The 26,506-nt window shown below is 46.2% G+C and overlaps 1 protein-coding gene and 1 long non-coding RNA gene across 2 annotated transcripts; both read right to left on the reverse strand.

Moving 5' to 3' along the window:
• Positions 1 to 5,253: 5,253 nt before the first annotated feature.
• LOC140250440 (uncharacterized) lies at positions 5,254 to 14,750 on the reverse strand. The gene is made up of 3 exons (XR_011903172.1): positions 14,707 to 14,750; positions 5,992 to 6,231; positions 5,254 to 5,577 (listed from the first exon to the last, which is right to left on the reverse strand). It is a non-coding gene; the product is annotated as an uncharacterized lncRNA (long non-coding RNA).
• Positions 14,751 to 24,030: 9,280 nt separating this feature from the next.
• On the reverse strand, positions 24,031 to 26,300 carry LOC140249566 (cystatin). The gene is made up of 3 exons (XM_072331437.1): positions 26,022 to 26,300; positions 25,516 to 25,629; positions 24,031 to 24,425 (listed from the first exon to the last, which is right to left on the reverse strand). The coding sequence occupies exons 1-3, from the start codon at positions 26,283 to 26,285 to the stop codon at positions 24,348 to 24,350; spliced, it is 456 nt and encodes a 151-aa protein (XP_072187538.1). The 5' UTR covers positions 26,286 to 26,300; the 3' UTR covers positions 24,031 to 24,347.
• Positions 26,301 to 26,506: the final 206 nt, after the last annotated feature.

Raw genomic sequence — 26,506 nt, forward strand, 5'->3', positions numbered from 1 at the left:
GTTCAGAATCTTGACTGAGCATTGATTCACTTCGCAACAGTGACCTCGGTTCTGCTCGTGTCAACTGATCTGTGAAAAATCTATGCCAGCAGGAGAGCTGGTTATATTGCATTTCCAGCCTCAAAGCCCACAGGGCAAATAAGAAGAACCCCTGATTTATCGCCTTTTATAAGAGAATGAGTTCTGAGCCTGTCCTACAAATTCAGAGCAATGTCTCCTCCTCCTTGAACTCATAAGCTTGACAATGCTAAGGCGAAAGAAAGTATATCTTATGAATTCAGAGGCACAAGTTCTTTCCAGAGTCTGTCATTCATCCTTCCCCCAGAGAGCCAGGAAACTGAAATGAATGTCTCTGCTGGGTTCACCCTGCCTGGATTAGTGAAGCAGGACCTTTCTCCCATGTGCTGATTGACTTCGATTCAGGCTGGCTCAGTTTCAATGAGCCCTGTCCAAATGCAGCCATCAGCCGTACTCTGAGGGCAGGAAGGCTAATTGATGCTTTGGGAATGGTCCTCTAAGTATAAGTGTGGTAAATGAGCATAGAGGGAGGATGCATGGTGCTCTTGTATATGTGCATATTACACAGGTGTGTATTGGAGAACAAAATTCAAAGAATGGCTACTTTAAGTGATGTACAGAATAAGAAATTCTACAGCAGCAATAATCCCTGTGAAGCAGATGAGGATAAATTGTCTTCATAGAAAGTTTCTTCCAGGCCCAAGTCCAGCAGGTGGATCTGTGTCCTTCCCAAAAGCTGCTTATTCTTTATCCTGAAATCTGTTCAAAAACACCATCAGGTGGCCTCACCTAAATACTACAGAATGAATTTGCTGTACTTTTAAAAGGATCAATGACTTCATGCCACACGTACAGCCAGATTTGGGATGGAACAAACACTCCGACCTTCTCGGCATTAGACTGCGAATACCCAGGCAGTCTTTAACACTGTTATATCTTGACTTGGCAAAGCACCCTTCAGATGGCAAGAGGGCAAAAGACAGCAAGATTGAGAAAAGGACAAACAAGACCTGCAAGATATCGATAGGTTCACTCTTACAGGTTTAACCTGCTTCTCAGATGGCTGATAAACAGCCCTACATTCTGTAAACATCTTTGCCATTTTAGCAGCAAAATTCTGTCTCTTCACCCCATGCTGGACACTTTTCTTCCCTTGAAAGTTAATTCATGAAAACCAGTGATGAAAATGGAGTTGGAGATTATTGGATAACCTTCAGTATTTAAAAATGACTGTCTCAAAGGAACCTATGCCAGCATTTTGCTCCCTTTGTTTGTTCTGATCTTGTCAAACACTGAACTCATGAGGCTATGTGGCACGGACTGAAGCCAACATCATTCACACACATTGCATTTGTGCTTTACGTAAACCACTTTCAGTCAAGAGGAATCTACGTATTCAAATGCAGTCTCTAAAACACTGTGCAGAAAGCCATCTGGACACCAGTTAAACTGCAGTGCGAGTCCAAGATGCATCATCTTCTTTTAGCTGGGAACGATCAGAAAAATGCCAGGCTAAGGCACTCTGAAAGCCCACAGTTTCTGGTTACAAGTTGGTGCTTTCATTAGGAAAAGATTTCACTTGGCCTTTCATTAGAGATATTTTCAGCTTTCGCTGGAAATCCTTGAATCTTTCTCTCTCCTGCCTGCTGCTGATGGCTCTAAAACTTGATTGACAGCTCATTGTCAATGGCCATTATGCTCCTACCAGAAAAAATGGGAGACATGAAATAATTTGATTTTCAATAATTCAACTTCTGTTGCTAAATTTGAGGAAACAGGCACTGAGATGAATGGGGACAAGATAGAACTTTTCGGAAGGAAGGGCGGGGGGAGATAAATGTACATCTTTTGTCTGAGTTTTAACATCACAAGGAGAGCAGTGACATCAGTAGACTCGTACTCCAGAGGCAACATTATTCCACTGCTGGTTTGAGCGTGGCAAATAATCCCAGAGGACAAACATACCCTGTGAAATCTGATACTTTTTCCACAGGAGATTTAGGCATGTTTAGTCCTCTGGTTCACTTCTCTTGTTCCTGAGTCAACTTGGGACAGCAAGGAGCAGAGTAGATACAGACATCTTACCCAGAACATCAGCCCACGTACATTGAGATGAAGCAAGTGACCTGCCTGCCTTTGTCTGCCCATGTCTGTCACTAGGTGGCAGGTAAATGTCAAAATCTTTAATCCTGCCCTTGGACCACCTGTAGCATGACAAGGGAGGGCAAAGAGAGGAACAGGAGCTGTCTGATCTCCAGTCCTAGCCCCTTCCACTTGTGGCTACTAAGATGAGGTTGCAAAGTTGGCTCCAACCAATAAGGTTCACCCCAGAGCTGATGCACTCTCTGCAGGGAGCCGTGCTTCTCCAGTTGAAAGGCAATGAAAGCAGACTTCAGGTTACAGTTCTTTCTTTGTCCATGAGCAATACTTCACTTCCCACCTGGCACCTGCTGAGTTCTGTGCTGCAGGGCCAAGGCCAGCCTTCAAATAGCCTATTGATTGGTAGTTTAAAAGCAGTGAAGGCAAGAAATTAACATAACAGATGGAGGAAGCCTGGATTAAAAAAATACTATCATGTCTTTCTCAGGTGGATTTAATAGTCTTTTACCAGCTGACAACCCTCCTGGAGGTAGTTACACTCTTTATGTAGAAATTAGTTTAATTGAAGAGCCTATTCTGATTCATTTTGACAATCGTTCATCACTCAGTGTTGCCACCAATCCAGGACTTGTGCCGTTGTTTCTCTTTATGGGAACAATGCTACCCAGTGCCCTCAATCCCAAGAGGCATCCTAGGGCAACCAGTACCACTGGTAACTATACCTGAAATGTGACCACGCTGCACAGGCATTGTTGACTGGGCACTTTTACAGCACCACTGATGTTAGCCATGAGGAGCTGAAACTGGGCGGATGAAACATGGCCCATTTCCCTCTAAGGACTGAGAGAGAATAGTATGCTGCACAGCTCGACTGGAAGAAGCTGTAACAGAGATGCTGAGCTCAAGGTACACTGTCACCTCTGTAACGTGAGTGAGACCTCAAAAACCTAACATTATTATTCCTCCCTGCAGGGCGTAAGTAGCCCAGAGATTGAATTTGTCACATCAGGAATGATATCACAATGCTCAAATGCTGTACTCTGAAAGGGCAGTAATTACTTGACCACTAGCAGCCCTCATGCCATATCATGTTTGTTGGAACATTAGGCCATAATCAACAATCCTGTGGCCCAAATACCCTACATGAATAGGGCATATACTATCTCCTATCAGATCAAGCCTCAGTCCCCTTCTTAGAGGGCAAGAGTGATTCAGTTTCTCCAACAAAGGACAAGGGCGCACTTGGTAGCTACTGAGACACAAAGAACAGCTTGAGCACCAGCTACCTTGTCTTCACCAGCTGTGTGACTCGTTTCTAAAGACACCTGAAAGGCCACGTGGGAGAATCTACCATGGAGGATTAACTGCTTCAGTTTGGAAGTTTCTTCCAATGGATGCCTCAATGACAACTACCACTTGTGTGACTTCTGGATTTCCCAGTCAGACACCGTATCCTTTCCTTCAGGTGGCATTGGCAGGGTTGCTTTACTTTAAACTAACACTGTGAGATTCCCTGCTAGTTTTTCAGATTCTACCGAAATGAGACTCAGATGTATAGATCTGAGATGCACAAATCCGCATGTGCAACTATACACACATACCGTCTGCTAAATGCAATTTCATAGGAAACTAAGCTAAAAACCTACTCAGAAAGAATTAGAGTTCAGTTCCAACCTTAGAAGGCAGAAGATATTTAAACATCTAAGCTTAATCAGAGTTGGAACCATAGAAGTTTGATCATTTTTGATCATAGTTTCATTAGGATCATGTACACCTACCTGATGTTCAGACCTCTAACTGGATGCCTCGGAGAAGGAAGAAGCCTCCTTCTGACCTGACAAATTCAGAGTCATCTTTGCAAGGAGCAGCCCAAACAGCAGCTGTATAATTGGAAGAGAGCTCTCCTCATCTACCACAGGAAGCCAAAGCAGGTGCATGATGACTTCTCCATTACCTTTCATGCTCAGATATGGGACAAAAAAAAGTATATTATATTTCCTCTTCATGGCCTTCTGATCTCATTCCACTTTGATAATGGACAGAAACATCAGCAAGAAAGCGACTAGAATTTTAAATGGCAAGAGGACAATTTCGCCAGCTGTCTCCTCTTCAGATATGCCTTATCATCTGCCAAATTTCTTCTACCCATTTTCATAAGCATTTGAATTCCTGTGTTTCTCAGGGGCTCACCAGACCCTCAGACAGGGGTCGACCTTCTGAGATACCACCGTGGAATGTTCCCAAAGAACATTCTTGCAAGTCAAACTGGCCACATGGACAGCTAACAGGGCACTGCAGGTAGGAAGCTGCACAGAGCTTAGTTTCTAGCTCAGAAAAGCGTGTCTATACAACCTCTCATAGCATATATATCCCTTATTTTCAACCCCAACAGTAACAGTAGACCCCAAAGTCAAGGCCAGAATTTCCAGAAGGAGCACGCTGGTGCTGTTTAAATGAAAACAATAGATTAAAAATGACTCACTGCAACCTTTCTTCCCATTTCAAACACAAGCAAAGTCAAATGTTCTCATGAAAGGATTCTCTTTCCAAAATTGTGGTTTCTGATGGCAAAAAAAAAGCTCTCTGGAAAGCTTCCTGTTTTACTACAGTTGGAATGCAGGGTGAGATCCTGAGCTCTGGAAGCGCTGTCAGACAATGAACTCCTATCTGCTCCATTCCTGCTGTAAAAATGGCAAGCACTCCAAGTACTGATTTGTGTTTGACTCCACGGGGTCATTTAGGAGAGAATCACACAGATTCCTGCCATGATCTTCTTACTGATTTTGCAAAGTCAGGGAGAGGACCGAGCGAGCTATTCATCCAAGAATAGTAAACGAGAGCTGTGATAACATGGTCAGCACTGCTGAGTACTGATAGCAGGCACAACAACACCTGGGCTGCAGTGTTAATGATTTGCAGGAAAGGCTGTGGAGCACATACTGCTTTTCTCTGGGAAGTTCTCTGCTTGGACTAAAGAGGCACAAACATTATTCAAAAACATGCATGTTTCACTATTCATCACGTGTAATTTCATCACGTGTAATTTCCCCACGTGCTTAAGCCAAAGACTTGCTCTTGCTGGTTGCTGGCTAAATTCACACCCAGCTGTGAACACTGCAGGGAGCCATACAAATGTTTGTTAGATCTTTAAGGAGGAAAGCTGTGCATTAAGGAATGTATCTTGAGATACTGAACCTGAAGTCCCAGGGTATATACCAAAAACTTTCGACCCCAGTTCATTCTAGGACATGGTATTACTCAACTAGCAGTATTTTACTGTGGGAATTCCCTGTTTGTCCACGTACAAAAATTTCAGTCTTTCATTGCTATGCATTCATTGAGTATGTTTTCTATCTTCAGGCAGGAGGAAAAGCAATGGGAGACACTCAGGATGGTTATCCCCAGGTAGGTGAGCGATGCAGGATTAATAGTCTCCCTTCCAAACCAGCACAGCCACTCCTAGGAGGAAAAGGGCAGATACTGCAGCACAGTGCTTGTTAGAGATCTTGGTTTGGTCCTCACTAGGATTAGTAGTGAGATAATCAAAGGCAGCTAAATAACTTAGGAGCCTAAATCGTTAAGGATAAGAAATGTCCTTCTAACAAACCTGAGGCACTTTGGAAAATCCCACAACAAACTATTAAATCTGATGTCCTGGTTAGATGCCGTGTCCCACAAAGAGCCTGTTTTAATACTGAGAAATCCTAAAGGCTGTTCAGTAGAGCTGCCAAATCCCTCCTGCCTGTCTAAGTGAAGTGCTATCATGCTTTTAACAAACTATCTGCTTTCATAACTGCATGCCTGCACATGAACACAGTGACGCATGTATATGCCTAAGATCACGAAAGCTGTAACTGATGAGGAGATGTTTACCAATGTATGAAGACACGTTGGTGTTGAAAGGAATGATCCCTCAATCACCCCGCCAACCACTGGGAGCCACAGGATGAAGGACACATATTCGTCAGGCTGCCCAGACCACAGAAGGATGAATGCAAGAAGAACTGATGCCAGATGCAGCATCTCCATCCTCTCCTCTTTCAGATCTTCTAAATTGGAGGCAATAAAGCACCACCTCTTGCTGTCAGAGTGATGGGGCTTTAGGCAGAGTATCTGGAAAAGGAAATACGCTGGTTGTAGGCAACTGAGCATCTCACGGTGGTAATTGACTTTTCCTGTGTTCTGGGTGATGCTCAGTCTCTGCCTGTGCCAATACAGGGAAAGCCCCAGGAAGAATCAATCAGCTGCTTAGCTGAGCATGAAGAGAAATATTAATGTGGCCCAAGGGATGCGAAGGAAAAGAGCCTGAGATCATAATTGCTGCAAAGGAAGCAATCCCACCTGAGGCTAAAACGGTGCTGGTAGTAGAGAGGAACCTTACTCCAGTAGGAGACACCTGAATTTCTTGTGAGAGAAGCAGTGCTTCCAGGTATCTCACAGCAGTGGTTATAGATGATAGGAGTCATCTCTGGCTAGCAGGGTTATCTTCTTCTTACTTGCTTTTCCAACACACAAATCTCATCCCCCTTCTGTGAGGTATGGTTCTCCTCATCACTCCTCATCACAGCAGGGAGCCCTTTGCTTCAACACCAACATTAATTTCTTCTTAATTCCTGCCTGTGGCAGCCCACAGCCAAAGCCCGCTGCCCCCAGCCCCTGGCCACTGCCAGCCCTGTGTCTGCAGCCCTTTCCGTCCCTCTGATGACTTCCTTTCTGCACTGCCACCTCCCTTTAGTGCTCACCCAGCAGTGACCCACCTAATATCTCCACAAAGAGTTGCAGGGAGAAAGGCACAAATTGCATCCCTTAGACCCTCACCTGTCCCATCCACGCTGCATGATCTCACCTTCCTGCCTGAGAGATGAAGGGTATAGTCTGAGAACTATTCCCACTGCAGTGATATCCGGTGGTAAATCAATGGGCCTTGCTGATGTCTAGGGATGAAGTTAAAAATCCATGTGCTGGAATACTGCTCTGGGGAGAAATCAGCTGTGATTTTGCAGAGATTGCAAGCTGGGCACTCCCACACTGAGAGAACCAGGAAGGCTAATGAACTTCTCTTTTTTTGCTGAACCAGCCAGTTGATCCAATCGGTGGCAGCCCGAAGGTATTAAATAGCAGAGTCCTTTATAAATAAGTAATGTCAAAGAGACGAGGTTGGATTCTCAATTGATAAAGCTCCATTGATCTTTAGATTTCAAGGGAGCTGCCAGCTGCCGTGCAGGGGACCAGCGCATCCTCATCTGTAGCCTGAGCTCTGCACCTTCATTTAGTGCTCGCCCTCCAGCAATCTCAGTCTGCTTTCTCCTGCACAAAGACCTGCAGAATCCTTACAACCCTTCCTACATCTGTTCACAGAAAGGTAAAGGAATGTAATTTTTATGCAGCTTAGGCTATAGAACACTTTCAATCCCAAAAAAGGCTGAGACCTCCTTATTACCATGCTTAATATCTGGCACCGCTGTCATCTAAGGGCAAGCTAGCTAAAATGGATTAAAGAGAGCTGACGCTGCCTGGAGGCAGTGGGACACGGAGCGATCTCCTGGATTCCTGTCAGCAATATTTCCTGAGACTTATCTCCTGCTGGTGATGATCACCTGTATGATAGTGACCTAAAAGTCATGGTCAGATCACTCTTGTCTTTCTCTGCTGCAAGTGTCAGCATGGAAGGACTTGCCAAAAAGAGTCCTGTTAGGTACGTCTTTGGCAAATAGCAGCAGGAACATGGAGAAGGCTACAAAGATGGGGAAGGGAATGGAGAACAAGGAATGTGTGAAGCACAGAAGCCAGTGGGATTGCTCAGCCCAGAGCAGAGGAGCTGAGGGGGCTCAGGGTAGCTGCAGCTTGTTACAGGGAGTGGATGGCAGCGCTGAGCTCTGTTCTCTGGGAACAGCATAGAGCTGCAGCAGGGAAGGGTCAGGTGGGATTTAGGGACAGATTCTACCCCAGAGCATGGTGGGCACAGCACCAGTGCTGGAACTCAGGGAGCACTGGGACACCACTCTGAGACACCAGATTTGGGTGGTGCTGCGTGGAGCCTGGTGTTGGGCTCGGTGACCCTTGCAGGTCCCTTCCAACTTGGGATATTGTGATTCTATGAACTCATAAGCTGGAGGAGGACTCAGATCCTAGGCAGACCTGATCTCCATCTTGAAGTGTTTTTCTGCCTGCACTGACAACCAAGCTGGCCCACAGCTACCCTCCTCCAAATGTAACCAATGTAGCTCAGCGTCCTGCTTGCAGGGCTCAGGAGGCACAGCTTTACAAGGTTTAAAACCACCACATCCTGCTGCTGCTCCAGTGATGTAAGCTGAGCACCTTTCCTACACATAAACCCTTCCTCCCCTTGGAACAAAGCAAGCAGCTGAGTACATTTAAAGTTTCCTACAAGAACCCTGGAAAGTACTCCTGCCTCTCAGCCTCCTTCCTTATCACCAGGAAAGGAAAGCAGACCAGCTTAGAGCACCCCACTACATTGGAAGTCACCAGGAGCACATTCATCACAGATCTTTGGACAATGTTTGCACTTCATGCCTGAAACAATAGTCTGCCACAGCAACCTCTACGGCCCAAGCAAAGAACAGGAACCTCCAACCACAGAGGTCCTCATCTCTGCCTTCAGAATGCAGGATATTTGTAATACACGAAGGCTGCAAGAACCACCAGCTGACTGAATTACAGACTCTGCAATAAAACTAGGGCCGTTTTTGTTGTTTATTTCTCCTTAAGCACCTGGACTTATCGGTTTTCCAGTGAAAGTTGATTTACATTGCTGCCTGGGGATGGGTTTTCCAGTTATTTCAAAGATGCCAGTAGAATACAGAGAAGCAAACTCTCCCCACAATCTTCTTTGTTAAGCTTCTCTAAATTTCAGAGCATAACTCATGTAACTCCTTCATACAACTATATTAGGTGCTTCAGAGTTGCTCCCCCTGGGTGAAAGCAGCTTCCCACTTCATAAAAATCTCTAGCTGGACTGTGCTATTTGTTCCAAAGGCATAATGCAATGAATGAGTTTTCATTGCTCTTCCCCAGCGATGCACTGATTGATCATCCCTTTTATAAACTTATTTCTTGCTTCAAATGAACCAAAAAAATATATATATATATCACATGGGAAATAAGTTGGGATCCATACATTGTTCATAATTGATTTGATACAAATATTTGATAGTTCTGAAATTCAGCCGTCTGAGCAGATTACAGAGTATTTCTCAACACTCAGCCAGAAACTGCTCCTCTCCCCTCCCACACACACAGAATTGTCCCTTAAGAGCCTCTACTTCTAAACTCAACAGCAAATGGGCACAAAACTTTCAGGAAGCCAATTAGCTGGTTGCTTTTCTGTGTGTTGTTTTTGTTGTTTTGCTTTTGTCCAGACTCTTTCTCAAGACTCTGGTTTTCTTACTCTTTGGTTTGGGACTTCGCCAACACCACCTACTTTCTGAAGAAATGCTTGAGCAGCGCCACAAAAACAGAGCTGACATGCAGGAAAGCCATGTGAAAACCGCCTGTGAAAGGCAGGAATTAACATCAACTCCATGGAGATCAGGGTAAGAAGTCTTGGTCTTTTTGCTATTTACGTTAAATGGAGAAATAATCTCTCTGGGAAACATGTGCCCAGCGACTACATAAATTCATAAGGTCGTTAACAACCTACTGAAGAGGATAAAAATACAGATATTTAGTTGAAGAAACCTCTACATATCAGTGTTAAGAAGAACTCTGTGGCTGGGAGTTTACTTGAAATAAAGCAAAACTGACAGATCATATGCATAGGTAGCAACTGTGTGCATTACTTCCAAGCTCAGAGTGGCTAATAGTTGTTGTGAAGCTGTGAGAGAGATTTCCTGCCCTGAAGACCTCACAGTTTAACAGGGCATTGAATTTGAAGTCTTAATGTGAAGTGTCACCATTCTTTAGAGATGAGAAACCATTGAGGTAAAGAGACCAGAAACACATCAAAAGTCACTGATAAAACAATGACCGGGGCCCAAAGACAAGAGCAGCTTGCAGCAGTCATGGCTTGGATGACATCAAGGCTCAGTTGGAGGCTCATCAGATTCAGTTATCTGAAACTGCTCCATGGGTCTTTAAAGAGCAGCTCTTGAGCTCACCTGGAAACACACTTCAGCAAAAGGCTGGTATGAACAGGTCCCTAGGTTCTGTAGCTGACCTGCCCCCCTCCCTCAAGGCATTAGATTTGAGCTCTGAGTTACAGCCTCTCTGTCCAGAGTGATGGATAACCCCCTCAGTCTGTAAATCAGAATTGCAGCACTTCAGGCTAACTCCTGAGCAGCCTCCTGAACAGGAGATGATGGATGAGGTACAGATGCTCTCACCTAGAGGAACTCATGAGAAGCCATGGAAGATGCTAATTGTCACAGCATGGTGAGCAGCTTGGGCACTTCTTTCCAGTAATATGGAGGGGAAGAGAGAGCCAGAGCTGCAGTGAGGACAGACTGGAGGTACACGTGCTCAGTGCAGGGCAGAGCAGTGCATTCAGAAGCATCCTGGCAAGGACATGGGAAGCAAAGTAGCAAAGTTTGCTGTTAGTTCTGCTTTCAGTTGCAACAGAGTCAGGTTCTGAGTCCCACATCCTGCCTCCATCAATCCCCTAATGCGAGTGCAGGAGGAAGGCAGCAGACACTCAGCAGCAGACACTCAGCAGCTAACTGCACAGTTAACTTGTGCTGAGAGCTTGTAAGCTCAGAGCTGCTGTTCAGGGCTAGCCAACACCAAGAGTTGCTCATATCTCTTCTGCATCTGTTGGCTTTAAAAGTAAATGATTTTCCCAAAGAAAAAAAATCAGCATTCTGGTAGCAGTGCACAACCCTCTGTGGAATTTTTCCATCCTCTAAAGGAAGACTTCACCTTCAATACCTCAGGGAAAAAAAAGAGGCAAAAACACGCCATTTCCCCTAGGCCACATTTTAGAAAGAAATCTAAGACCGCATTTCCTTTTCCATTCTCTGGTGTTTGTGAGGAGCAGGCAGGAAGCAGAATTTGTACGTTTAAGGCCCTCATCCTAACAGCAGTTCTGCCTGATTCTAGTTTTATTCATGTATTTAACACCAGCTGTTGGGAGCAAGAGAAGCAGCACTGACCTACCAGTATGGATGTGGGCAGTACCCATTCTCACCATGACTGCAGTGCACATACATACAGCCCTCTTCTAAATGCACTTATTGATAGCTGTCAAAGATCAGTCATGTTGTGTAATGACTTCCAGCCAGTGTATCCACACACACACACACACACACACACACACACACACACAAAATAAGTCATCTTGTTTTCCCCAAGTCAACTCTTAAATCTTTCACATTCAACTGGCAACACAATTATTATTGACCTATGGAGGTGAAAGAAGTCTGGCTGGGTTTGCCAGGGGACAGGCTCAGAAGGGAACTGCAGCAAGCTTAAATATCTGCAAGAAGACTAAACTACGTGGAGTATAAGAAACATAACTGATTCTTTAAGAAGTTACAAAACAAATAAGTGAATAAATAACAAAAGCCAAAACCTCACAACTCTCCCCTCTTCCTTAGGGAAGGCAGGAATAAATGAACTATTGATTGAAGTAGTAATTCCCCATATCTTTTCCTTTCATACCATCTTTAAAATCTCCACACAGATATTCTCCTCTTTTATTACTGAGCCACCTGAAGTTGATTTATACTGAATTGTTTCTGCCCCCACCTGTGATGTGAACCTCTCTTACCTCAGCACCCACCATATGAAATGTAACTTCTTCCCAAAACCATCTGTAAAACTGCAGAAGCCAGGCTCATTGCCCTGAGGCTGTACCTGGTGGCACAATCCACTTTGCTATAGTAGTCTAAATGGAAATGAAGGGATGCTGGACTCGTCAGCTCCATGGCCAGCTGCCCCAAACCATGCAGCAGCTGAGTAGTGGAGCCAGGAGAGAAGTCATGCCCATTTCCAGACTCCTAGAGAGTGAACACTCCAGGCCAAGAGCTAGCCTGGACTGTAGAAGAAAATACTTGCTTACTGCTGCTCTAGCTGATATCATGCAGAAACATGCTTCGTCTCATGGAGAATTTGAGAAGTGGGGCTCCTACACCAGGCATATAAACTTCCGAGCTGGTGAGCAAACTGCCTTCAAATGGGTTTGTAGCATCAGAACTCAAATCCTACATCAGCCTGCAGCTGGGGATACACAGAGCTGTTAATAGTTAAAGACACCATTCCAAAGTCAAGCAGCAGAGAAAACACCAGTTCCAAAGCAGCAAGGGACTATGTTGGACTTCACTGTAAATTGAGAGAGGAACGTTCCTGAAAGTCACAGCAATAACTGCTTACTTTCCCCTAAAAAGTCATTAGGAGAGCAGCAAGGGGTACTCCACAGCCCTGCTCACAGGCAGTGGGGCACAGGAAAAGCCTCCCAAGGGCTGGCATTGTCACAGCACACTTCTTGTTAAAAACCATTCTCTCTCCTCTGCAGAGTGAAGAAAATAGCATTAGAAGAACCTCCCCATCCCAAATTATCTGCCAACACCTCCAGCAATGCATCCTCCAGATCCTGTGCTGGGTGACACACAATTACCCAGTGCAGCATCAGCTGTGAATCTCACAATGGGCTTTCTGTGAAACAGTTATTCTGAAAGGGGCTTCTCATACATTCACACAACAACTGGGGTTGAGGGAACCTCAAAGAAGATCTAGTTTCAACCCCCTGCCACGGGCAGACCTGCCACCCACCAGGTCAGGCAGCCAGGGGCCCCATCCAGCCCGGCCTTGAGCACTTCCAGAAAGACATTGATCACAACCCTCTGGCTGTGACCATCCAACCAATTCTTTATCCATTGAATCGTCTACTACACAAGTCCATACCTCTCCAATTTAGATATAAGGATGTTGTAATGCAACGGAAAGGGTAACAAAATGGCAAAGCAACAAGACCTTAGGCTACAGGGAAAAAAAACCTTAGATGCAAGAGCAAAAAGCATAGAAAGGAAAGCACCCACTTACCCTTAGAAGGCCACAAATATACAAAGATCTGCAAAGAGATACCCTTACTTCCATTGCCAACCCTTAAGTGAGGTCTGGGAAGGGGTGGAACCTGGCTTGGATACTCAGGAACATTGCATGCACCTGAGCTCCCCTGGGATGGCCCTGCCCTCCCACCTGGTGCTCAATCACTGGTTCAAACCATGACTTGCATTTCCACTACAGATGTGGTGTGGGATCACGTCAGGGGCCTCACACAAGACTCTTCCTATTTAATGGAGAGAATATCATTCCAAAATTGGTCTTTTGCTGTAGAAGGCTGCAAGCTGCTGTAGGATTTCTACCTCCACAGACATAAAGCATCGCATTGTTTTCAGCTGCAGCTCTTGGTTTCAATGTAGCAGACTCATGAGGCAGTGCAAAGACAGGCAACACTGCGTGTACATCACTATCAGACTGCAAACCACCAACCATGAGCGGCAGCTTCAGGATCCAAAGGACCTGAATAGTTGAGCCAATAAAACAAAGTCTTTTTTTTAATCTGAAGAACCATATCTAATCTTAGAACTCCTTTCTAGACTCTGAGTCCTTTCCAGCTCAATGCACGTTGCTGTGACTGCACGGCACACCTCTGGGGAAAAGATGGAAAAGAACATTTTGACTTGAGTCTCGGACCCTTCCTTATAGCAAGCTCAGCTGCAGGCACGTTTTGGCACCAACATCTTGTGCCTTTGTTCAGCTGTGAAACTCCTGTGCACATGCACTTCACATGCAGGGCATTACCTAAATGCACAGCACAGAGCATAGCTCCAACAGACTCCATACTGCAAGAAACCCTTCTGACTTGTGCTGATAAAATATAAGTATTGATTTGTGTTGATAAAATGTATGCACTGATACATGAAACTTGTGGAGACAGAGAGAAAAAATCCTCAGAAGGATGAATTTTGCATGAGTGCCCAAGGCAGAGCAAATTCTCATTCCCTACTGGTCCATGCAGGACTGTTTTGCTGAGCTAATGCTGGTTCAGGTAGTGGGGAAAAGAAGAGGGAGGGGAGCAGAGTGCCGTGCTGGGACACAAGGACACAGAACAGCTGCAGATGTGCTGCCTGCAGCTCAGCACCAAGGTGTGAAAGCCCAGGAGGAACCTGGCATAATAGTCTGCTTTCTGAGTGCAATTCATAGGCAGAGCATTACCCAGTGAAAGCAATCCTGGCCTTCTCTATGTTTTGTTGTCGCTGTTTAAGAATGGAAGGACTTCCAGCTTTCCAGTAGATGCACTTTGCCCTTTGCTCTCCTCCTTAGAAATGTACTCGAAGGATTTTTTTACACTGCAATACTCAGCACATATGAAGCCTGAGCATTTGCAGCTCAGGCCAATAGCAGAGGTGAGCAATTGCTGCAGCAGAGATTATTGCTTCCTCTACCTTAATGAAGCAGGACTGATCAAAAAGGAGTTTTGCTCCTTCCTCCCTCTTTCTCCCTTTCCCAAAGGGAAACAATCATGAATTCATACAATTATAGAGTTAGTAGTAAAACAGAGATTAAACAGATGTTTCATACAAAAGATTATTGTTATAGAAAGATAATCTATGACAAATGGAAAACACTCACCAGTGTTGAAGGTTTGCAGTAAACTCCACACAGGAACAATCTCCAGGCAAAGAAATCCTGCCTTAGTGGTGGTCAGCCCTTAAATGGGATCTGGGAGAGGGGCAGCCAGGCTCCACCACTTCTGGTAGCACAGCTGAATTACCTTCACCTGTGCTCCCACAGCTGACTCCTTGCTTGCCTCAGGTGGTCAATCAGAGGTTGAGGCTGTGATCAGCAGTTTCCCATATAGAATTACATCGCACCAGTCTGTAACAAAAGTGGCATCGTAGGTTTGTGATCAGCTGAAATCAGTACTTTGAAGAACAACATTGTTTTCATGTTAAAGTCAGTATCAAAAATTGAATGTTTCTGCTGCAAATCACTTATTTGCAGTTAGAAGCTTGATGGTACTTTTTTTGTTTTGGTGTCTCCCTTCAGTTCAGTAGCAAAGCAGCTGCCTCCTTCCTGCAGGCTCTGGGAATAACCCTCTGAGGGGTGAGAAAAGAAATGGCTTCAAACCCATCACCCTCCACACTGGGGAGACCAAAGAGCACTGTAATCCAAAGGGCCCGGACTGTTATTAAACTGAATGTTAATGAATGTGCAACAAATAATATGCTATCATACTTCTGCCTCCAAGATTTCTGCTGAATCTGCCTGCCCCTGTCTTGGGGCTGGCTACTGTTTGCAATAAAGAAGTGCCAGGCACCAGGTGGGAAGGTATACCCAAGTCCAACAGCCCTTGCTCTGCACTGTTGCCTGCTGGGTGGGGATTTTGGCAGTGCTGTGGATGTCTTGCAGGGAGCCTTGCCTCCAGAGTCAGCTCTCCTGTGCCAATGTCAGCAGGGTCTCAACAGGTCCTGGGACAACAGCAGAATGCAGGGCAGGTCTGGACGGGGATTTACCGGTTTTAGACACATTTATTTTAACAGCTGTGTTTTAGACCCATTTCTTTCTCAGTTGGTTTTCCTGAGACCAGTGGCATTTCCATATGGATGTAGGTGGCTCTACCACAAAGGCACAGACTCTTGTGCCTTTGCAGGAGCTCAAGCAGAGCAGTGTAAGAATGCGAGGAAGGAGATGCACAAGCTGTGTTTTCCAGCAGCTGTGATGAAAAAGCCATATTTCCCCACAAAACCAAAGCCCAGTTGTTGTACCAAGGGCATATTCGGAAGGAAGAATCCAACAGAGCACAACAAACAGCACTGCCATTATTCAGTAAGTTCTTTGTTTTAGAATCTGCAGGACCAATGAGGAAACCAGCTGCAGCATGGCTCTCCCCAACACCAGCGTGTGTAAGCTCTCTGACAACTGTCAGCATGTATGGCAGCTCAAGGAGACGCAGGAAAACTTCTTAAAGAGATGAAGCAATCCAGTCCCTGAAACAGTGAACTCGCCTGAGGCTCTGAAGGCTGATTAGTCCTGGGGTGAAGCAGGTAACTAAACCCCCAGTATTTCTGCAGGCTGTCACGGAGCTGTTGCTCCTGGCACACCTTTGTAGCACATGCTGGTGGTAGCAAAAGGAATTCATAATGCACCCCTTGACATCAAGGCAGGAAAGTGTGGTTAGCTTGGGAGGGCACGACATGCCAGCAGCAGGTTGTCCTCTGCACCTGTCTGCAAGGGGCAGTGAAAAAGAACGGGTAGAGTGATACCTTGCTGTCCTCATAGACCCTCCAACAGCATCTCCTGGCTGGAGGGGCACCCTGAGACAGGATCAGCACCCAAGTGTGGTCAGGAGGACAGTGTGTGCTCTCTAGCTCCTGTTGCTTCCTCACGACTCGTACCTCTCCAGAGCAGGTTTCCAGAGGCACTTTCCCTACCTTGGGTAATGAACTGCACAGCCTCATGTCGCTTGTTCCATGCAAAACTTTGAAATCAGAAGAAAATTGCACAACAAAAGAAGCAGTTTGATATTCTTGCCTCACTCTGTGCAAAACGTAGACCTTCCGCTGCCTGAAACTCTTCATTTCCTTTATGAGAATGAATAAAGCCTATCTTCTAATCATTTTTTAATTCACTGAGAATTGGGAACACTTGAACGGGAAAATAAGGCAAGCAATTTATAGTCAAATATTCATTGAAAATCATCCAGGCACCCGCAGCGCTATCTGGAAAAAAAAAAAATGGCCCTAAGATTTCAACTCTACAGGTGGGTTCACTTCAGAGAAATTCAATATAATTAAATCCTAATGTTTCTTTTCCGGACTACGTACATGATCATAAGCGTTCTGTATACCAGCAGGAAAGTGCGAGGCGCTGATGCTGCGTGGCACAACTCATTTCTCCATGCAGGACATTGACCCATGTGCCACAAGGGACAGACAGACAATAGAAAGTGTTCCTCTCCACAAGCACCCCACTACTACCATCATCTTACACACTGGGAGAAACCAAGGCACCAAAGGATGAAGCAACTCCCCCCAACAAAATGTGGTGAGTGATGAACAGGAAGAGGATGTGAGTAAGCAATATTAAGAAAAGGAATATTAAATCCAAGCAGACCCAAAGCCAAGGAGAAAAGGACCTCCACTGCTACACTCAGTCCCCTCCATACCAGGATCTCAGGGTTATGTGTTGTGAAAGCCCAATTTCTCTATAGAAGCAGACTGAAGTCCCAGCTGTAGGCCCCAGAGGTGGAAAGGTGAATGTGGCAGCAGAGAAAAGGCATAGATAGCGAGAAGCTTTAGCATATAGTATTTTATTGATGAGGCTTTTCTCTCTGAGTTAGGGCAAAGACCTTCAGTACAAGCGGACGTGCATTAACAATAATAGCTTTTTGTGATATCTGGGTTATTAGGCTTCTGTGAAGTGCTACAAACAGCGCAGTTCAGGCATCACCAAGCTGTGTGTCCTTGCAAGAGAGGTGGCAGTCAGCCGGGGAAAAGTGGCACTGTCACACTCACTCTGACCTCCAACACAGGAGGTTGTGAACATCCCACAACCCAGCTGCCTCCCTCTCCATCTCCCAGTGTGCAAGAACCTCTAGTATGGTGCCATCTGGAAGAGCTCTCCAGGCAATGAGCAGCAGGCTCAGCTTCCCTCACATCTTCAGAGGGATGCGAGAAGGTGCTTTCCCTGTGCTCTGGCAGTGGTCTGAGTACAGAGTTGGCTCTGACCTCGTGTCAAGCAGCTCTGGTCTGAAGAACTCATCAGTTACTGAGTTCAGAAACCAGAATCTTGCTGCATTGTTGTCTCCCTGAATCGAAGGGCAACTAAAATAATCATGGAGTGTGTTTAAAGAAGGGCAACAGAGCTGGTGCTTTCATTGTTGTGCCATCAAGACCTGGTCAAATTGGCAGAAGGCAATTAGCAGTTCTCCCAGCCTTACCTCGAACAAGGGGCTCTCACACAGGCAAGGAACAAGTCAGCTTCTAATTGATGGTACAAAATCCAGCAACAAGGAAGGAAGCAGCGAGCAAACAAAAAACCAATCATGATTTTCATTTCTTCTGCACAACGATCCCAATTATACCACACAGTGCATCATTTACATAGCCACAGCACAGTCCTTTGTGCCTGCCTGAGCTGTGAGCCATTTAATATCAGCCTACCTCTAAAAAAGGCCTGCTCAAAAAGAGACACCTGCTTGATGCTGGTGGGGTTTAAGGAAGCTAATTTCAATTCCAAAGCAAATAAGGTTTATCTAAGTTAATAGCCCTGGGGGTCCAGGAGCCAACTAGATCAAAGCTTCTGTTGTTCTGTTTTAGTAATCCATGGGACAACCCCAGGTATTTACATAAATCGAATCCTCCGCATCATCCAGTTACTATACGATGATTTCCTAGAGGGGGGGACACTCACTGCTGATTTCTGAAGTGTGCCTATTATTTTAACTGGCTTTGCACAGAGCCCTGAAATATATTTGGGGCAACAGAAAAGTGGTTTCCCACTCGGTGCTTCTGTGCCAGAGTTAAATGTCTTTGGTGTCAACAGAGGGGGACCAGAGGCAGTGCTTCTCCCATTGGCACAAGCAGCTGATACTCAGCAGCTTTGCTATTTACAGGCAATGTGGTGACATGTGTCAGCAGCTCTTCCTGGAAAAGCTACACCAACTGCTGCAAGAGCATGAGAGACTACATTTCAGTTAGGCCAGGAATCCAGATAATCACTAAATTAATTTAATCTATCATGAATACGCTACGACTCCTGCAGTTCATTGAGCACGCTGGAAGAACATCCGGTTTCCATCTCGTCTTTTAAGGCAACGGACTGAAAAAGAGAATATCATTTCATCACTGCAGGATCTGGGCAGAGCAGGGAGGCCCTGCATTTGCTCATGGGCTGCTGGAAACATCCAGGTAAACAGCCACAAAAATGGGCGTCAGCCCTGCAGATGTCTGCTTGCGGTATCCAAGGTTTTGAGGGCCATACTGAGGCAGTATCATTCCCCTTCCTGTTCTTGCGTCCTGGTGATCAAAGGAAAACACGTCTCTGATTCAGATATTCCAGGACACACCTGGAAGGAGGTGGCCATGTATCTGCTGGCATAAGGAACAGGGCTGTGGCAGAGGTCTGGCTCTGCCATGCTTTGTGGAAGATAAGAAACCGGCCGGTTTTGTCCCCAGTCAGGTCCTGCATCCTCTGTGAGATGGTGACCCCCTGTGGAAAGCTTTCAGGTTACACGTGAAAGGCTGCAAAGCGTGAGAGCTCAGCACAGGGAACAGGAAGTTTACCACTGGGATGCTTTTCAGACTGGAAATTCATCCATTCCCTCACTTGCCCTGCTCCTTCCTCCTAACCAGGCCTTACCACCTTCCTAAGGAGCTCTTGGAGAACACTAGAGAGGGGAATGGCCTCAAGTTGAGCCTCGAGAGATTTAAGTTGGGCATTAGAAACAATTTCTTCTCAGAAAGAGTGGCAGTGCACTGGGACAAAGTGCCCTGGGAGTGTTCAAGACACCCTGGAGGCATTCAAGAAATGTGGAGACGCATCACTGAGGAACATGGTTAGCAGGCATGGTAGGGATGGGTTGGGCTTGGACTTCATAATGACCTGATGAGAGCAGGCCAGCGGTGCACTTGCTCCCTGCTTCCACCCCTCAGCCACAACAGCTCATGCACAGCTGGTCAGTATCAACATCACTCCTTCACCTGAAATCACACTTTTCTTGCTAACCTGTATATTCAAGGAGCAAAACCAGTTCCACAGCCAGGCCTCAGGCCTTCTCCAGCTGGGGGAGCGCCTTTGTGGTACCTGTACTCATTGGGGACAGAAAGGAAGTTTCAGTTTAAGCACTTGTGCTGGTTCCTAACTGCTTATGTGACATTACTATTTATTATCACTGACATAAAATAAAATCTTGAGCTCTCAACATTAAGTTTCTTCTTCCTTCTCCATTCCCCGGCCTAAGGAGGACAAAGTAATGCTGTCACAGTGTCCCCTATAGACTGCTGCTGCAAATGGCCAGGATTAGGGAACCAGGACACCTATTTATAAAGCAAGAGACCCATCTGCAGGAACAGGCAGGAAATAAATACAGAGAGGAGAAATTTTTGATCACCAACAATAGCCTGCATACTTAAAAAGCTGGAGGTGGCACAACATGAAGCACTGAGGGCACTACACAGAGTCATGGGAAATAATCAGGGCACACACCCCAACACTCGTGCCCTGGCTTATCATGGAGATGGGTGTGTGAGCTTCTCCTTTCTCTCTCTGTTGCAAAATCCTAGTCATGGAGGCTCACGCAGTTTGGGCAATGGGATGGGAGTGATGATATGCAACTATGTCTCCTCTAGTCCCAGGATCTGCTGTGGCACTAAGCCGCAAGGGCACAGCAGCAAAAGCCTGCTGAAGGACCTGCTGCAGGGAAGGCAGGCTGCCTGCTCCTCTCACCAAAGCCAGCCAAGAACCAAAACCACTCCTTAGCCTTCCATGTCCAGCCTGGAGCCACTCAGCTCTGAGGTAATGATCACCTCATGAAAGAGGTCTCTATGCCTTAAGCTAAGAAATAGACACCCAGAGCGTATACACATTGCAAATGGTGCTGGCCACCTCAGCCCTAAGTGTGCAAGGCTCCAGGGTGGCCTGAATTCTTACATGGTCATTTGCTTTCATAATTGCAGAGAACTGCAATTTAGGCTACATGCAGAGTGTCTCTAGCAGTAGGAATGCTGGTGGCTTCAAGGATCTCAGAAAGGCCCACAGAGCTGTGTGACGGATACTGCTAAGAAGGGCTGTGCTTCACTGCCTGTCAGCCCTCAATCTCCCCAATTCCCAGAGACAGGAAAAAGCATTGAATTTGTGAGCCATGCCAGCCTAAAAGCACCTCACCTAATAGCTCACAAGGAAAACACTCTGACTATCCTGATTTTAAGGAAGCGCAACCCCAGAACTGATCCATCACATGCAAGCAAAACATAGCAAGAGACTAAAAGAAATAAGCATGACCCTGATCACTTGTTCACATCTGCCATTCACAGCTGATATCTGAAAAACTCGGGCAGTGAATGCAGCTGAAAATGAGGGCTTGGCATTCAGGCAGGTTTTGACAGCTGACCCAGCTAGCACCATCCAGCCAAGCAGAAAGACCTGCCAAGCAGAATGCTCTTGGCAGAGGAGCTCCCATTAATGCTCTTATCCTGTTGCAAACACAAAGTAAAACAGCCCACAGCAGAAGGTGCTTAAATTAGGTCAGGCTTTTTTAGCATTTACTCCGGGTGGAGTGCACACAGGGACGGTCACTGAGACCAACACTCAGTGGCTTGTGAGGATGGGGTAATCAGTGCCATTCATTTGCATCCTTAGTCATTGGCGCTCTTCAGTGTAAAAACACAACACATTCGAATGCAGGAGCTTGTCACGTCCAAACTCTCATTTTCCCTGGCACATCCACTGTTTTCCCTACATGCTGTTTAGAGCTGCTGTCTAATAAATACAGCTAAGGTGGTAAAATGCTTGGCTTTCCTCCCAGAAAGAATGGTGAGATATTGGCACAGGCAGGAACGGGGTCACTGTCCCTGGCAGTGTTCAAGGAAGGTAGAGACATGGCACGAAAGAACATGGTTAGTGGGCATGGTGGGGATGGGTTGGTGGTTGGACGCGATAGCCCTGAGGTCTTTTCCAGCCTTAATGATTCTATGATTCGCACCCTGCCTTCTCCTTGCCTCATCTCCTTACCAACGAGACTAGGCCACAAGCCAGGATAATAAAAGAGGATGACTCCCCTTACCTAGTCCTTACACAGACAAGCTGGAAAACAGGGACTAGGAACATTAAAATGGAGAGTGCAGTTAGGAAAAAAAATGACAAACAAGGACATTTGAGCAGCTTGGCACCAGGATTTAGCCACTCAGCAGGGACACTGACCCAGATACCATCCGCACAGTCACTAACCTGACGCGCAATAGAAACAGGCTATCTCTGAGCGCAGCACTCAGCAGGGACAGGGGTACGATGGAGTGGAAGGAGGAGAATAATTCCTGTTGGATCGGAGCATGTCCTGGATGCAGATCTTTGGCAGCAGGCAGCCAGTTCATTCCCTGCAAGTTCATCAAACCCCAACAATGAGGGGAGGTGGCATTTCCCTTGGGAGAAAAGAGCAGCCCATAAGAGATGCACTTCCAAGGAAGGTATGTAAGGCTGCTAAGCTGGCTGAGAGACCTTGCAGTTACCATGACCTCATTTTCACACAGTTCCACTTTGCAGTGAGTACTAGAACATGGACTGGGCTAAGGCTGGTTTTCCTTGAGCTCTCTCATCTCCAAGGAAAGGCAACAAAGCAATGGGAAACTCGCTCCCTCATTAGGCAGCTGTATTTTCCATTAGAAACACCCACTTTCTAGTCACACACTCCATTTGTTCTCCTTCATTAGATCCAAGTCACCCCGTGCCCAAAGATGTGATTGCAATCACTCTCACCAAGGCATCATTTTATTAAGAAAAGAGTAACAGCATCCTTACGCTTCTTATTAACAGCTGCTTTCTTCAGATTACTTGTACAGCTTTTCTTTACACTGCTTTTAGTTTACTCACCTCCAAAACAGGACCACCAGACCTGGACATACCAGTCCCATGACTGAAGGAGTAGCATAGGATATGGAAAGATACAGCTTATTTTGAGTTTGGGTAAGACATGCACCAAAGGGTGTGCGTTTACTTCAGAATAAAGATACAAGACAAAATAAGTCCTTTCTTACTTACCATCTGCTCAGAGAACCTTTCTCTTCTGCCCGAGTAGCAGGACATCGCATTATAAGGTGTTGAAAAAGTAGGATTCTTTTCCTGAATCCAGAGCTGTCATTCCCTGTGACACACAAATTGATGCCACAGGCACTGAAACATCAGCGATGTGCTCAGCAGAAAGACCCATCAGGCTCATACACACACTTAGACTTGGAGGGCTGTGTCTGTGGAACACCCAACATGCAGAACAAAGACAAGTTTTGCAGACTTGATCCATTTGCTGTAAAACCACTGAGGGAAGTCTCTTGTCAGTTATTCAGCCCGCGCCAGTAACTTTCCTATCATTTTAGTGCTAAATTATCCTCAAGCTAAGGCATAAGGGTTATCTCACATGCCTTTTCAAAGCAGGTGTCCTCGACTTCCCCACAAACTAATGAATTTAAGGAAAGACTTTAGCCAGTTGCCCTAAGAGTTCCATGGCACAGATCCTCTCCACCTGCTGACTCAATAGCTCGTACCCTGATCAGATGTCACTCAAGTTTGCCCTAGTTAGCTTACAGCCAGACTACAGTTCCACCTCCTCCCCAGCCAGGCTTGCTGCCACTGACCACCCTCCAGGCTTTTCTGTGCCTATATGTGTTTGCAAATGAAAGCAATGATGGACCAACCACAAACACTGAAGCAGCTGTTTCTTCAGTTCTAGTGGAGATAATTCATGTTATAAATGAAGTTAGCCACGCTACTGCTCAGACTGGAAGTCTTTGAGCTTCCATCTTTGGAAACACTACAGAACTAAAGCTGCAGTAAGATAACCTGTAAAGACACAATGCTAGAGGAAGTCAGTGTTTCCCAGACACCTCCAATGCAATACAAAAGACACGAGAACAGGTAATTCTTACGCAGCACAGCTGCATAAACAAATGGAGCTCTGCAATACAGCAGCTGATGGGAGAAGAATTCCAGCAGAAACTGATCACACACTTCATGTAAGTTCTGGTTAACCTTTCCAAAAGATGGCATTGCAAGCTACAGCATTTCAAAGCCCAAACACTTCTTTACTTCTTCAGTTAAAACAGCTACAGACTTTCAACTCGCACAAAACTTATTCCTGCCGTACATTTCTTCTCACCCCATCCTTTGGGCATTAGCTGATAAATATATATAAACTCTCCCTTCAAGACACCAGGCACTCATATAAAGGCAACTGCACACAACAGCAATGGTGAACTGAGTTTTAATGTTTACAGTAGTCACTTCACAGGGACACCAAGTTTATCCTCAACACTGGAGTTGCTTTATTGGGAAAGCTGGGAGGAGACAAACAGCTACTCCAAAATATAACTACAAAGAGGAAAAATAAAGTTAAGATCATACTGTGTTTTAAACGAAGATTACATAGTTTTACTTGCATAGCACAAGCATACAGAAGTATGAGTTAACAGGCAGCGATACAACCCATCTTGATTCATGTTATTGCTTCTTTTTTCCTCCATCTGAGTAACTGGTTGCTGGTCACTGCTGGAGCCAAGAGAGGCTTACTGGCAGGTACTTTTCAGTAGTTTAATTTGGTTTAGCCAAGGAATACTGTACACTACAAAGTTGCATGTGGTATACTGAGGAGAAAGAAAAAGAAAGCAATTATCATATTAAGAGCATATAACAGCGTCACTGATCACTGTTCTACTCGCATCTATTCCATTTTGTGATCCCTGACTGTATGCCACTCTTATGACCCTGAATTTGCACATTCCCAGCAGTGCATTCTAGAACCCCAAATTTAGAACCTGCTCAGGACTACACATTTATCCTAAATGCTAACACAGAAGCCAAGCAGTCTACATTTCACAATATCAAGCCACCTCCACACACTAGTTCCCTGCAGAGGGGAACTGTAGAGCTGTACAGCTCTCAGCCTGGGTAATTCTCCAACATAAGCTCTGAGGGCACAGGCAGGCCGGCCCACACAGCCAGCCAATTTGTTTGTGCTTGCCTGCCTAACAGTGGCAGCTGTGTTGATTCACAGGCAAGCTTCTATCCATGTGCTTAGTGGATCACTTCTGAGCAGTGTCAGTTCTCATGCAGGCACAAAGAGCATGCAGAGAAAAGTACAGCCTGTTACCAATGAACACCAGGAATGAAATAACAGGCAAGAACCAGACACTGACCAAAGTAAGGCAAACAATATGGTGCTGTAACCTGAAAAGCTAGATTATTTAAGAAAACAGCATGCAGTGTGATATAGTAACTCTAGGTAATCCAGTTACTCCAGGGTAATCCAGTTGTGATCTCTGCTTAGCCCAAGGCTCACAGAAATGGGAGTCTCCTGAAAGAGGACTGAGTTGAGCTTGTTCACACGCACATGGGAGGAGCTGAGTACGAGAACTTAGGGCACCAAACTAACAGCCAGGAGACCCTTCTTAGGGTCTGCATAACCCTGCATAACACGCACTCAGAAGATTGAGATATGTGTACTCCTACTATGCACCACAGCCTGAAGTCTCCACTTAAGCATGCCGGAAGGTCTCTCTTCCCCTGTGATCACTATGTGGCAAGACAAGTTCTGCAAGGGCAGCATCTTGCCCAGTCTAAAGGCATGACGCATCTAATCTCATTAGAAGCAGACAGGTGATGCTGCCCATACCTTCCCACAGGGAAGGAAGGCACCAGGAACCTGGGGAGCAGGACACCCTGCTTGGAGCCTACCTTAGCCATCTCTGGCTCATCGTGGAATTCACAGCTCTGGAGATCAGCTGATGACTTGGGGCAAGTTGTCCGACCAATCTCAACCTCCAGAATGTACTTGATTCCAGACACGAGCTGCAACAAGATGACAGGCAGCAGCAGTTTTATTTGCAGCACATAGCTAAGAGCTCTCTAAAGAGAAGAATCTCACAGGAAAGAAGGTCCTTTTGCTGCCACATTGGCACAACCATCCAAAAAGTACAGACAGAGCAGTGTGGTAACCTTCACAGAAAAGACACTCAGCATCCCGTGACAAACAGGAGCCAAGATCCAAGTAAACAAGTTAGCGAAGCTTCTTAATCAGTAAACAAGGGCGCCTCAGCTCATAAAGCAACATTAGCATTCAGAGCTGTAAGCCCCAAGCTTTCACCCACCGTCAGCGGCAGAACAGCCCGAATTAACCCCAGAAATCCCAACCCTCGCAGCACTCCGCGCACACAGAGGCAGGCCGCCGGCCCCGCACCCACCTGCCGCTTGGCGCTGATGACCCGCACCACCCGACTGGAGTATTTATCGTTGCTGGCCTTGTTGTACTCGGCCATGGCGAACTGCAGGGCCCGCTGCAAGCCCTCGTCGTTCTCACCTACGGGCACGGGAGCCCCCAGGAGCCGGGGGCGCTCCTCGCTGCCCAGAACAGCGCCAGCAAACATCAGGGCCGCGGCCAGCAACACCACAACACCACGCAGTCCCGCCATGGCTGTGCACTCTACGCCACTCGCCGCCGCCGCCATTTTAAGGCCTGCGGAGCGGGGTGGGCGGTGGCCTCGGCCCACACTCCCCGCCCCGCCCCGCCCCTCGCCGCTATGGGGCTGGCTGCTCCCGGCCGGGCAGGGCAGACGGAGCCTGGGAAGTTGGACGGTTTGGAGGGGCGAGAAATACACGCACAGCGATGGCAGTAAAGAATACGCTAGGGAACGTCGTGCCTTTAACTCCTAGTCCTCTCAAGGTGGGC

Source organism: Excalfactoria chinensis, chromosome 3 (assembly GCF_039878825.1).
Source record: "Excalfactoria chinensis isolate bCotChi1 chromosome 3, bCotChi1.hap2, whole genome shotgun sequence".
In the NCBI taxonomy this organism is placed as follows: domain Eukaryota; kingdom Metazoa; phylum Chordata; class Aves; order Galliformes; family Phasianidae; genus Excalfactoria; species Excalfactoria chinensis.